Below are 12,894 nucleotides of genomic sequence, written 5' to 3'. Positions count from 1 at the left end.
CCAACGCGAAGGTCGAGCCTCGCGTCAGAAATCTCCAACGCGAAGGTCGAGCCTCGCGTCAGAAATCTCCAACGCGAAGGTCGAACCTCGCGTCAGAAGTTTCAAAACGCGAGAGTCAACCTCGTGTTGAAAAATTTGAACGCGAGGGTCGAGACCCACATGGGATCCCAACCCCGCGTTTTCATTGAGTTAAAACGAGTCATCTTCCTCGTTATCAAGAACCCATCTAGGGTTTTCAGAGAACTTGCCAAGGCAAGTTATCGTGGTCAGCACTTACTACGACAGGGAGGCCCCTGCGACGGCGACGTCGACGGCAAAGTCCCCGCACGAGCAAGAGCACCGCCGGCGTCCTCAGCCGACAGCACTTCGGAAGTCGCTCCGGCAACTTTCTTGGAGTTCGAACCCCTTCTCCGAGGCGCCATTGATGTAGTCAATTGGAAGAAATGCTCTCAACGAGGAAGACGAAGTTCGTCGGAGATTTCACCGAAATCAAATGAGAATTCTCGTTCTTGGGAACGGCCAAAAATTTTTGAGAGTCAAGTGACTCTTGACATGACTGTTCAGGTCTATTTATAACAGCCGCTAAGCTGTTAAGATAGCACAGGATTCTAGGAAGTGAATCCCAACCATCTCCGAAACGCGAAGCTCGCAGTCGCGTTTAAATTTCACAAGTGCAAAGCTCTAGCTAACGTCACGAAGGCCCGAACCTCGCGTTTTAAACATCAAACGCGAGGGTCACCCCAGCGTTGCAATTCTTCTAAACGAAGAACTTGCACTTGTAAGCCCACTTAACGGAGTGTTAATCAAAACCTCTGTATCTCTTCAGCAGAATTCAAATTCTCATTGGGTTAATGCTACACCCCAAAATCCACTTATCAATTCTCAAAAATAGAATGATAAGTCTCCAACTCATTGTCGATTTATTAGTTCTCCTCAGCAGAGCAATAAATGACTTGTTTTCAGTGGGGTAATAAACTCCCCCAAAATCTTGATCAAATCACAAGTCTTATAACTCATCACTCCGATGATAAAACACATAGCAGTTCTCCCCAGTGAGACGCTATAATAATCTTTCCCCACAAATGTCACGTTAAAATCACACCTCTGACAAAAATCAACTTATCGATTCTCGTCAATAGAACGATAAGTCCTCAAAATTGCCCTGATCGCAATATTTCTTCCTGTCATGTTAAAATCACACCTCTGACAAAAATCAACTTATCGATTCTCGTCAATAAAACGATAAGTCCTTAAAATTGCCCTGATCGCAATACTTCTTCCTGTCACGTTAAAATCACACCTCTGACAAAAATCAACTTATCGCTTCTCGTCAATAGAACGATAAGTCTCCAAAATTGCTCCGATCGCAATATCTCTCTTGCTAAGTTAAAACTACACCTCTAGCATTTATAGACTTCTTTCAGTGTTTAAAACAAAACATAACACAGGAAGAATTCTATTAGTCAACCCTATTATGGGAGTATTCGTCCTCAGCAGTTTGAAACTTTCTAGAGTTGTCTTAAATGATAATAAAGAGAGTTCTCTGCAACAGAACCATTGTGGAGGTATATTCTAAGTCAGGAATACATCTCAGGCATTTCTCGTGACTTGTATTTAAAATCAAAAAATGATAAATGCAAGAAACAATGAGAAGTCAATATCACTTTTTATTCAAGAACCAAAAGAAAGTGATACAAAACAAACTTTGTTCTTGTCAAAAGAACATTACAGAAGCCAAACTCACTCATGCATCAAATCAAAAGAGATGAGTTGAGCCTTGAGTTCAGCTAGCTCCGCCTCGTGGTTAGCTCGCACCATAGCTTCAGCCTTTGCTCGGAGTTCATCCTCGCTGGGTATGATGATGGCCGCCATTTCCTTTCTGGCGTCTTCCAGAGCCTGAGCTTGTGCATGATACTCCAAAGTACTAGCTGCATTCTGGGTACTAAGGATGTTGACAATGCCTTCTTCGCGGGAGAGTTCAGCTTTCAATCGCAGGACTTCGGCTTCAGCTTCAACCAGTCTGTCCCGAAGCGAATTCATAGAAGCAGTTGAGCGTTCTAGTTCTTCTCGCTTCCGAGTGTTACGCTCATGAAGTTCTGTAATCTGACGCTCTTTTTCAGCTAAGTCCCGTTCTAGCGCCTCTCGGTGTATCACTTCAGCGACCTGAAGACTAGCCAAAGTGGACATAATTTGCGGCTGAAGGTCACTATGGCCCATGGTCTCGAAGCGTTGTAATTTCGCCTCCAAACGAAGGATAATCTCTGAGCAGCGTTCGAACCATCGAGTTTCGCCCACACTCCTGACCCCGTTTAAGCCTGCTTCCAGCAGAGGTCGAAAGGAGTTTAAAGTTCCTTGGCCATTCATCAGAGATTCAACTACCGTCTTCGCAAGACTGTTTAGATACACCAAGGAGATTTGAAGGAATTTAGGTGCATTAGCGAGACTGACAATTGCACCTGAAGATACCCCTTCAGCAGCTGAGATTGAGGCGTTAAGATGATGACTAGCAGGCGATCCAGGTGCCGAAGCGGCAGAGGCGATTGAAATGTTCAATTGCGAAGGACTTGAGGTCAAAGCCATCAATGCTTTTGCCTGAGAAGAGCTTGGCCCAGCCTCCGTTGGGGTGAGCGAGATCTTCATCACCGTTTTGGGTGAAGTAGCTACTACAGAAGAGTCAGGCAGGGGTTGCTCTTGCATAGGGGCTGATACCTGCACGAGCTGTTGTTCCGGAGGAGGAGTAGCGGCAGTGGTTTCAGGCAACGCTACAGGCGGAACAGTCGCCGTAGGAGAACCAGGTAAATGTTGCTCTTCTAAAGGAGCCGACACTTGCGCAGGTTCTTGCTCTAAAGGAGCAGCTGAAGTAGTCCCGGGAGTAGGTGAACCTGCACGAAAAAACGGTCGGAACGCAGAAAAAGCATGTGGAAGAAGTCGAAACAAACCAAGCTTACCGGTAAGATAAAAAGGAGTATAACCTGATGCTTTATCAGACGGGACCTTGGGAGCATCATCATCAAAAGTGGTGACGTCATCAATGGAATCATTCTCATCGTCATCTTCACCTTCACCTGACATGTTGCCAACATCAGCGTCCTCATCACCTCTATCTCTGTCAACTGCATCACCAGCTGGGGAGTCGTCATAGTCAACTCGCTCCTCATCACCCGGAACAGCTGAAGACTCCGGAAGACTTGCACCAGCGGCTGGTCTTTTCATAAGTCCCGTTGTAGGACTAGGCATTAAATCATCAGCTTGTGACATTAATGCTGAAGGAGAAGGAGGTGGATTATCTTCAAGACCCCCTGGTTTCAATGCAGGAGACCTAGGAAGATCTATCACTGGTGCAGATTCTGCGTCTGCCTCCAATAATTCATCCTCTTGGTCCTCAGGAGGATGGTAAGAAGAGGCTTCGCCCGATAAAGCTGGGCCGTGAGAACGAAGGCCAGCTCTATGCGGCAGGCCCGCCACGGACGATTCCTGTTGTTCTTCATTTATAGCAGCTTTGATGGCCTCAGCCATCAACTTGGATTTTGGCTGGTCTTTGGGAGGAGAATCCACCAGAAGTTTCCGACGAATCTGTTTATCATATTGGCCGGCTTCATCAGCAGAAAGTTTTCTTTTCCCAGCTGCTCTTGTCATAGGAGGATCAACCGCTCGTTGTTCTTCCACTGGAACGGGCTCAGCTCCTTGTTCCTCTTCCTGGTCGGCAGGCTGACTCTCGATGGATAGAAACTCATCGATCCCCCTCAAGCGAGAAGTCTTGGACCCCTTTCTTGAATTATACATATGCCTAATATCCTTCAGGCAAGATGTATTCAAGTTGAAGTTGGGAGTCTGAGAAGCGGCGTGATACCAATTGCAGAAGCTGATGGAGGTATAGGAGTTAGCAATTTTGTGGGGAAGCTTGAAGACGGGGTACAACCTGCCACAGAATAATACCAAGCCCTGGCTCCTTCATATAAGTTGGCTATAACTGAGAGTTGAGGACGAGGGTTCCCGACATACAACTGATCATACCCAAATTGGCGAGCGAACCTGTAGGGTTGGTAAGGCTCGACGAAACAGTTGGCGCCTTGTCGAAAGATCAGGTAGCCTGGCCTGATGGATAAAAGCCAATGGAAAACCCCCCCGCTCAGCTGAGTGAATCCATTAGGACCCGCCGTATCCTGATATTCTGCTCCATAGACACCGCCCTCGAAATCAGGGAAACAGCGGTAGATATGGAAGTTAGTGTCCCGTGCTAAGATTTGGCGGATCCTAACCATGTACCCCCCTTCCCATTTCGCGGACTCTAGTCGCTGCACAAATGGGATGAATGAGTCTCCCGGGGGAGAAGCTGCACTCATTATAGGAGGACAGTGGAGCACGTACCAAGCCATCAAATATATATATATAGCATTGGCACCCGGGGATTGGGAGTCTTGAAGGTCTTGTGGCCCTCGGACTCCACCTCTGTAACATCAACAAAGTCAGAGGCCAACTCCCGTAATCTATACTGCAGACAACCCACCATAGCACTGAGGAGGCTCACAGGTCTCCTGTGTGCCAAGAGAACAGCCGGGTAGACCACCTCAATAGCAAGGGCATCGATCGGCCTGGTAGGAACGACGCAACGCTTGAGCCACAGCATCAAGAATCCAGCTAGCAACGCCGCGTCGCAAATTGGAATCAGAGCTTGATAATGAAAGCTTTCAAACTCTGTGTGAGCCGGGAAAACATCTTCCTTGGCCTCGTTAGTGTAATGGGAGGTAGCGTCGTCAATACGAGCCTGAACCTCCTCCAAAGTACTGGCAGGCAAGCGGGTCACTGAAGCTCCCTTAGTGGTCAAGTTATGGAATAAATATTCCGCCCAAGACACTTGCTTAATACCGCCTCCACGGACCCCCGTCAGCTGCATGCAAATGTGGAAGTGACACATGACTTCCCAGAGAGTGGCATAAATTTCCGGACTGGTCTTCTTTAAAATCTGGAGTTCCGCCGAGCCCGGAACGAACTCTTCATACGGCAAATCCCCGAGAATAAGACCCGAGACTTCGTGCATCTCGTGAAGGGCGAAGCCTAGTTCCCCCACAGGGGTGAAGAAAGTGCAACTATCAGGATTATACTTCTCCAGTATGGAGAAGAAATGAAAGTGGCTCTGGACGATCCCAAATTCAGTAGCCCGCACAGGAACCAGCAACCCAGCTTGAGCGAGGGGAGCTTCTAATTCCTTCAGAACAAACTTGGTCATCTGGGCCCACCATCCCGCCGCCGGAGAATGAACCCAACCAGGAGTTCTAAATCCTTGCGCGGGAAACTCTCCTTTCTTTTCCAGGAATCTCTTAACGAAGGTCTTTGCCGGACTGGGTGCTTCGCCAAGGGGATACTCCTTAGCAAATAAACTCGGCCGTAAAGCTGTCACCTGCCGATTATAACCAACGGGGCGAACCCCATAGAAAGTCAGAGCTCCTAGAGCAACCCCATCTTGATCCTTAACCAGGGGCCAATCCATACGCCTCGGGACGGAAGCGCATTGGAAATAAGATAGGGGGAACATCCTCTCCATGTTGGGCAAGAAAAGGTTGCGTTCCTCAACTCTCCGCAGCCACTTATAGCCCCCATCATAAGCAGTGCTTGCGTTGAAGTCAACAAAGTCCCCGAAGAGATATCCAGGTTTGGTTATGGGCTTACGGCTTGGGCTTTCAAGTCGAGCGTCCGAAACCAATATCCTAAGAGTGTCGGAAGAAGCTTGGGTGATCAGTTCCATGCGACTCTTCTCCCTCATCCGGAAAACCGGGAGTTCTAAACGCGAGCTGAAAGTTATGTTCATGTCTGCACCACCTTCATGTCCAAAGTGGTGGCGAAAAAGAAGAGGCTCGCTGGTATGGCGCACTGCAAAAAGAAGAAAAGAGTTAGACAACTCAAAATCAAAGTTCAGACGCGAAGGTCGAACCCCGCGTCAAACAAGTTCAGACGCGAAGGTCGAACCCCGCGTCAAACAAGCCCAGACGCGAAGGTCGAACCCCGCGTCAAACAAGTTCAGACGCGAAGGTCGAACCCCGCGTCAAACAAGCCCAGACGCGAAGGTCGAACCCCGCGTCAAACAATCTCAGACGCGAAGGTCGAACCCCGCGTCAGACAATCTCAGACGCGAAGGTCGAACCCCGCGTCAGACAATCTCAGACGCGAAGGTCGAACCCCGCGTCAGACAATCTCAGACGCGAAGGTCGAACCCCGCGTCAGACAATCTCAGACGCGAAGAATTTCTTGGTTACCAAGGCGACCAAAGCCAGGAAGAAACAAACGACTCCACTGGGGAGTCTATCGGAGGGGTACAGATAGATTACAATCAACAACGTCGAAATCATTTGGCTCGATCAGACGGAAGAAGCAATCAATCCACTAAATTTTGAGATCCAAAGTATTCCGAAAATTCATCCCAGTCAACCGCGAACTTTCGAAAACTTTGGAGGGGGTTCTGTAGGCTGTCTAAAAATCACAATAGATAGCTTATTCAAACAAGCTCCGACAATGGAAGTCACAATCAGACGACTTTCTAAATCACTGCATCCGTAACTCTATAATCGCCACAAACACTATCTCACTTCTGAGATGATTGATCTTGATGGCTGCGACAACAGCACTAATATTATATTAACTATTAGAGATGCTGATGAGTAGTGGGATGATTTCAGAAATAAAAGATTGGACTCAGTTGGTGAGTTGCTTGGTAGAGAGCTGTGGGCAAATATTCATCTTTAAGACACTATGGATGTTGATTCCCGTCTAGCTCCTACAACGAAAGCTACAATCAAATAGTTTTCGGGTCGGTGAACGGCGGCATCAGGCTTGGAAGCGACGTCGGACTTGGAGGACTTCTTGGGTGCCATGGGATCTCGTCGGAGAAGATGAGCAGTTGCCGCCGGAGAAGAAAACGAAATTTTTTCGTTAAATTTTCAAGAAGAGTCGAATGACTCTTGATTTGACCCCTAGCGGTCTATTTATAGACAGCTATGAGCTGTCAAATCCTAACGGACGGGATTCGAGGCCATCAGCCCGCCCAAACTCGACCCTCGCGTTCGAGTTGATTCAGCTTCCAAACGCGATGCTCACCTGCGCGTTCAAATTTCCCAACGCTGGGCTCACCCACGCGTTCCAATTCTCAAATGCAGAAGGCATCTCTGTGTTGAGACCACCATGAACAGCAATTTCTTGGCTACCAAGGCGACCAAAGCCGGGAAGAAACAAACGACTCCACTGGGGAGTCTATTGGAGGGGTACAGATAGATTACAATCAACAACGTCGAAATCATTTGGCTCGATCAGACGGAAGAAGTAATCAATCCACTAAATTTTTGAGATCCAAAGTATTCCGAAAATTCATCCCAGTCAACCGCGAACTTTCGAAAACTTTGGAGGGGGTTCTGTAGGCTGTCTAAAAATCACAATAGATAGCTTATTCAAACAAGCTCCGACAATGAAAGTCACAATCAGACGACTTTCTAAATCACTGCATCCGTAACTCCACAATCGCCACAAACGCGACCTCACTTCTGAGATGATTGATCTTGATGGCTGTGACAACAGCATGAGATGTTGATGAGCAATGGGATGATTTCAGAAATAAAAGGTTGGACTCAGTTGGTGAGTTGCTTGGTAGAGAGCTGTGGGCAAATATTCATCTTTAAGACACTATGGATGTTGATTCCCGTCTAGCTCCTACAACGAAAGCTACAATCAAATAGCTTTCGGGTCGATGATCGAAACATATAGTCGAATAGTTGCTTGGTAGAGAGCTATGGGCGAATATTCATCTTTAAGACACTATGGATGTTGATTCCCGTCTAGCTCCAACAACGAAAGCTACAATCAAATAGTTTTCGGATCGGCAGTCGAAAGCGGTAAATAGAGGACTTTTACAATTCAACGATACTTCTGACGACTGATGAAAACTCTATACAGCAGTCTTCACAATCTACAGTGAAAGTTACAATCTGACGGCTTTCACACCCCACAACAGCTAAAGCTAGGATTATTGAACAACGGTCCTTGCAACGCTCTACAGAAGAAGTTACAAGTCAAATGGCTCCTTCTGAAACGCGGATGTCATCCCCGCGTCACCAAGTTGGAAATGAAGGCGACCCTCGCGTCGTCAATGCACAAGCCAAACGTGAGCGACCCTCGCGTTCAATGGTGTTCAGCTAACACCCAACTTCGCGTCTCAATTCAAAGAACACGAAGTTGAGGTTCTGAACGCCAGATTGGGCGTTTGACTCACTCAAACATGAGTCGAACGGTTCCAAAACCGTTTTTCCCACGTCCTGAGGGATTTTCGCCCACATAGGAGCGGATATAGGAGTCAGTTACAATCTCCTATCCCCCTATAAAAGCTCAACAAACCCAACGGAGTAAAGGGTTGGATCATCAGAATCTAAACCAGACGAGTTGGTTAAAGGGGCTGGCTCTTTAAAAACTAAGGGGTGAGTGGTTGGATTTTTGACATCTGAACCGCACAGGTTGGATTCTCAGGATCTCAACCACTCAGGCTTGGAGATTCAGCAGCAACGAAATCCTTAGAGATAGGATTTTTGAATCAAAACTCAGAAGATCAAATCTGAGAGGATTCTTCGACAACAGAAAAACAGCTTGATCATTAACCGAATTTTCGGTTCCAACAACTCTGTTCACAGAGTTCAAACTCGTTCAGAGTTCTTAAACTCATTCAGAGTTATTTATAAAACTTTCCACGAAAGTTCATCGTTCCCACGAGATAAAGACGGTCGGATCGTCAACGGAGAGCAAGTTCGACGCAATCAATCGAAGGAAGCACTCCATCACTGCCAAGAAGAACCCAGTTTTAAACAAAGGGGAAAACCAAATTCGTTTTCCTCTCTTTTGTAATCAAGTTGTAACCGAGATCAAAGAAATCAAAGTCACATTTTCTTTATTCTCTTCTTTGCAATTTTCTCAACATACATCAGCATCTCAACCAGCCCAACAAGCCGACACCCCAGTGTCGACGCGAGAAGCGGTGACAGTCGACATGAGAGATCCTGACCTCCCAGACTAGTCGACATTCTCAACTCGAGAGATGGTTATTAGCTGAGACGAGACGACATTCCAACCAGTCGGACAGGTCAACACTTCTGAGTCGACGCGAAAGGCGGTGTCGGTCGACACGAGAATCAACAACTCAAAGATATGACCCTAAGGACCTTGCTTCTCGATGAAGCTAAAGGGTTGCCCTTATCTCAAACCCGTCAGCATAGGTATCACTTCTCAACATTGTTTAATCTTTGATAGTCATCATTATGTCTCCGTCCTCACTGGCTCCCAATGCTGTCGAAGTGATCTCCCGCCACTCACAAACCAACACGTACGGAGCAAATGATGACTTATTTTCCAACTCAATCCTCATCACCGCCTCACAACCGTCTTACTGCATACTCATGAAGTGACCAATCTGCCCTCGGCATCCCCTATAAATGCATATGTTATTCGCTATAGCTAGAGGTTCACAATCTAAAACCCCCAAGAGCACGCACTACACAAAAGCAAGAACACATAGTTCTGTTACTCCACTCAAGCTCAAGTTCATCAACTGACTTGATCGTCGGAGGTACCACGAGGGAACTTATCTCCGCCCTCTTACGACTCCTTGTGTGTAGATTGCTCAATCATCCTAAGTCCGAAATCAGGCATAAAGTCGAAGAAGAAAGCGGCCCCTTCCAACTCCGCTGACTTATATTTGACATGTGTTGCATATTTACATCAACATATATATATATATATATATATATATATATATATAATTATATATATATATATATATATATATATATATATATATATATATATCATATATAATATATATATTTAGAAATGGGTATAATTTTGTACCAAACACAAAAAGTTGTGCTTGGTAGTGAGGTGGCATAATCTTATTCACTCATTCAAATAGTTGCATATCCTCATGCACTCCTTCAACCCATGTGATGTGATCCCCCATTTGAATGAATGAGGGGGTTGTGTCACCTCACTACCAAGTACAAAATTTGTGCTTGTACCAAGCATACCCATATTTGTTTATATATATATATATATATATATATATATATATTTATATATATATATATATAATATATATATATAATATATATATATATATATATTATATATCAATTCCTTGTTAAATTGTTGGGAATGACAATTTCCACATAAAGTGGGAATTGATAAGAAGTGAGAATAGCAATTCTAACGTCTAAAAATACATCGTGTTTGATACGCATGAATAGAGAGTAGGAATTGCATTCCATTCCCACTTATTCCTGCATACCAAACGAGGCGTTAATGTTTAATTAAGTGTAATCCATCTTTGATTATGGCTCTGTACTAAAAAAAATTGGAAAGATCTCGATACTTAGGGGGTGTTTGTTTCAAATCCTATAATTTTAGGATATGAATTTCACCATAAGATTTGAAATCCATAGATGTTTTGTTATGGGTTGAGATTTCTAAAATGTTGTTTGTTTCATTAATATTTTGAGATTTATTAGAATACTACAATTTATAATATTTTGTTTGTTTCAAGCTCAAATTGTAGCATTACCAAATGCCAAAAATTTATAATATGATGAATATGCTATCTTGGTGAGGTTACCTCCCACAAAAAGACAAAATTGATATTTATCAAATCCTCTCCAATTGAGAGGTAAACACACCCATTTATGAGATTTGTCAAAATCCTCTCCAATTTAGAAGATTTGGCAAATTCTAAAAATTGGGCACTTTTTGTACTTTTGGGATTCAATATTCTAAAAAATTTCTTAAAACAAACACCATATATGGAATCCCAAAATACAAAAAAAACTCACTTTTTAATCCCAAAACTTAATTATAATCCATACCAAATGACAAAAATTTTGGTGAAACAAACACCCTCTTATTATAATTATACATCTTAGATACTTGTCTCATTTCCGTGTGGGTGACGACAGTCTTGATAACTTTCAGGAAAGTCATGTGCTAACAATATATCATCAAATAATTGTACAGTCTTTTAGATCCTTCTCCCATCAGGGCCATCACCATCCGTGAATTACTAAGGGAGCTACCAAATATCTTCAAATTATTCACTTTAATAAAAGTTGAACGTCTGACATTTTTTTGTTATGGATAGTGAGCTCAACACCTTCACTGACATCCATAAACTAACGCCTCAATAAGCCAGACGGAAACAAACATTAAACTAAGAAAAGAAATTATTTGCTAGTTTTTGCCCAATACATTTGAAAATATATATCGAGGGTTGCGCGCCTCCTCAATAACCATGTTCGAGCTCTTCACGGCGCCTGAGTATCATCTCCATCATCAGATCATTCCAAGCATCGATCGGACCGGGCATGCACCAATGCAGGCAGTCATTTGGGAGCCCTTCAAGCCCTCTGTACTTATCTGGATGCCCATCTGGTCGAAGCACAGAGAGATGGAAAATATCCAACAGTCTCAAGTTCTCACAACCTTCAGCGCTGTTCGCTGCCTTCGTAAAATCCTCTCTACCTATGGATAGAAGCTCTCGATCTCGCTCGTCACCCTCGAACTCGCCTTCTTTAAACGGCATTGTTCTATTGCAATTCCCGTGCTGATCCCAACGACCATTTTCAAAGTGATTCGGAGTGTGAGTTCTATACATTACGAATGGTTTGTGCTCAGACGCGATCATGAAGTTGAAAGCTAGCTCTGCAGCTTTGTGGTAAATGTAAGGCGTCCCAATTTCAGGCATACGCTCGTATTTACAATCGTGACAACCAACAACGGAGTTGTTCTCCATAATAATGGTACGATGATCAAACCAAGCTCCGACACCAACTAGTAAATAGTCGAATTCATGGTATCGACTCGCCCAACTGCTGTCAACATTGTCGAGATGCAGCCGTATGGGCTGCCTTGAGAGGACATCTACTATAGGACTATCAGGTTGCACAAGAAAAGGAGACCAAATGGAAGCGAGACTGAAGTTGAAGGACGGAAAATACCAAGTTCTGGTGCGTGGTATCGTCGCGTCTTGATACACCAGCTGCGGGTCCTCAACCTGGTTAGGTTCGTTGAGAAATGTTAAAACAGAGTCAGATTCTTTGTTGTTCGACATTCGGAAGGGACTTCATACCTTGGAGAGCAGACACATCAGTGACTCCATCTGATTGCGAGCGAGCGAGTCGCCAACGAATGCAAAGGATTTATCTTTCATCATATCCGAAAAAATCTCCGAATCAAAATGAGGCAAATCACAGTCGTATGGTTTCCATCTCCAGTGAAGGTACTCTCTATTAGGCCGACCATTTTTCAAGCAATTCAGATAATAGTCCATGGAGTTGCAGTTTTCGGTATATGGCGGATTCAAAGGGTCCGATATCCATTTTCCGCGAAAAATGTCACATTGTTCTGTAAGAAGAAATAAAATAGGAACATATGTTTACCTTGCCCGAAACATATATTTAACTTGCTCAAAATTAAATCACGCTTAGTTTGAATAGATAAGTTTATGTCTTTCAGCAAAATGAAAACATTACTTACCTTTTATGGGAGAGTTTTGGTGTTTGAAGCGCAGAAATTCAGCATTCACCGCGCCAATGAACACAAGGGAAATGAAAAGGAGCATAAGTATTTGGCGCCAGTGCTCAATTGCCATGACCTCTCTTCTACTTTCTCTATTGAGTGTACAAATGCCAATGCAGGAGAAATATATAGAGAGAACTTTTAATGGCTATTTACGTGTGACCCCTCTTTGATTTTGGTTTGTCTTAAAAATGTTGGGTAACAACTCAAACTCTAAGTTGGATCCAGACTTGAAGGTTAGGCTCAGTCCTAGTAGTTTTCTTAGAGGTCAAGTTAACAGGTTTCTCATAAGCAAAGTTGACT

General features: G+C 44.4%; 1 protein-coding gene across 1 annotated transcript; it reads right to left on the bottom strand.

Moving 5' to 3' along the window:
• LOC109832439 (protein trichome birefringence-like 25) lies at positions 11,226 to 12,684 on the bottom strand. Its single transcript, XM_020399800.1, has 3 exons — positions 12,550 to 12,684; positions 12,143 to 12,417; positions 11,226 to 12,067 (listed from the first exon to the last, which is right to left on the bottom strand). Exons 1-3 carry the CDS (start codon positions 12,662 to 12,664, stop codon positions 11,297 to 11,299), a joined length of 1,161 nt encoding a protein of 386 aa, XP_020255389.1. The 5' UTR covers positions 12,665 to 12,684; the 3' UTR covers positions 11,226 to 11,296.

This window comes from Asparagus officinalis, chromosome 3 (genome assembly GCF_001876935.1).
Source record: "Asparagus officinalis chromosome 3, Aspof.V1, whole genome shotgun sequence".
NCBI lineage: Eukaryota > Viridiplantae > Streptophyta > Magnoliopsida > Asparagales > Asparagaceae > Asparagus > Asparagus officinalis.
Note: the sequence above shows the minus strand (reverse complement) of the source record. Positions and strands in the feature narration are given on the sequence as shown.

What these genes read in the sequence shown, in the direction of transcription:
- LOC109832439 (XM_020399800.1), bottom strand. Translation starts at nt 12,664, where the DNA reads ATGGCAATTGAGCACTGGCGCCAAATACTTATGCTCCTTTTCATTTCC. An exon ending in CCAAAACTCTCCCATAAAAG is followed by an intron (nt 12,418 to 12,549) that starts GTAAGTAATGTT and finishes TTCTTCTTACAG; the next exon opens with AACAATGTGACATTTTTCGC. An exon ending in TGATGTGTCTGCTCTCCAAG is followed by an intron (nt 12,068 to 12,142) that starts GTATGAAGTCCC and finishes GAACCTAACCAG; the next exon opens with GTTGAGGACCCGCAGCTGGT.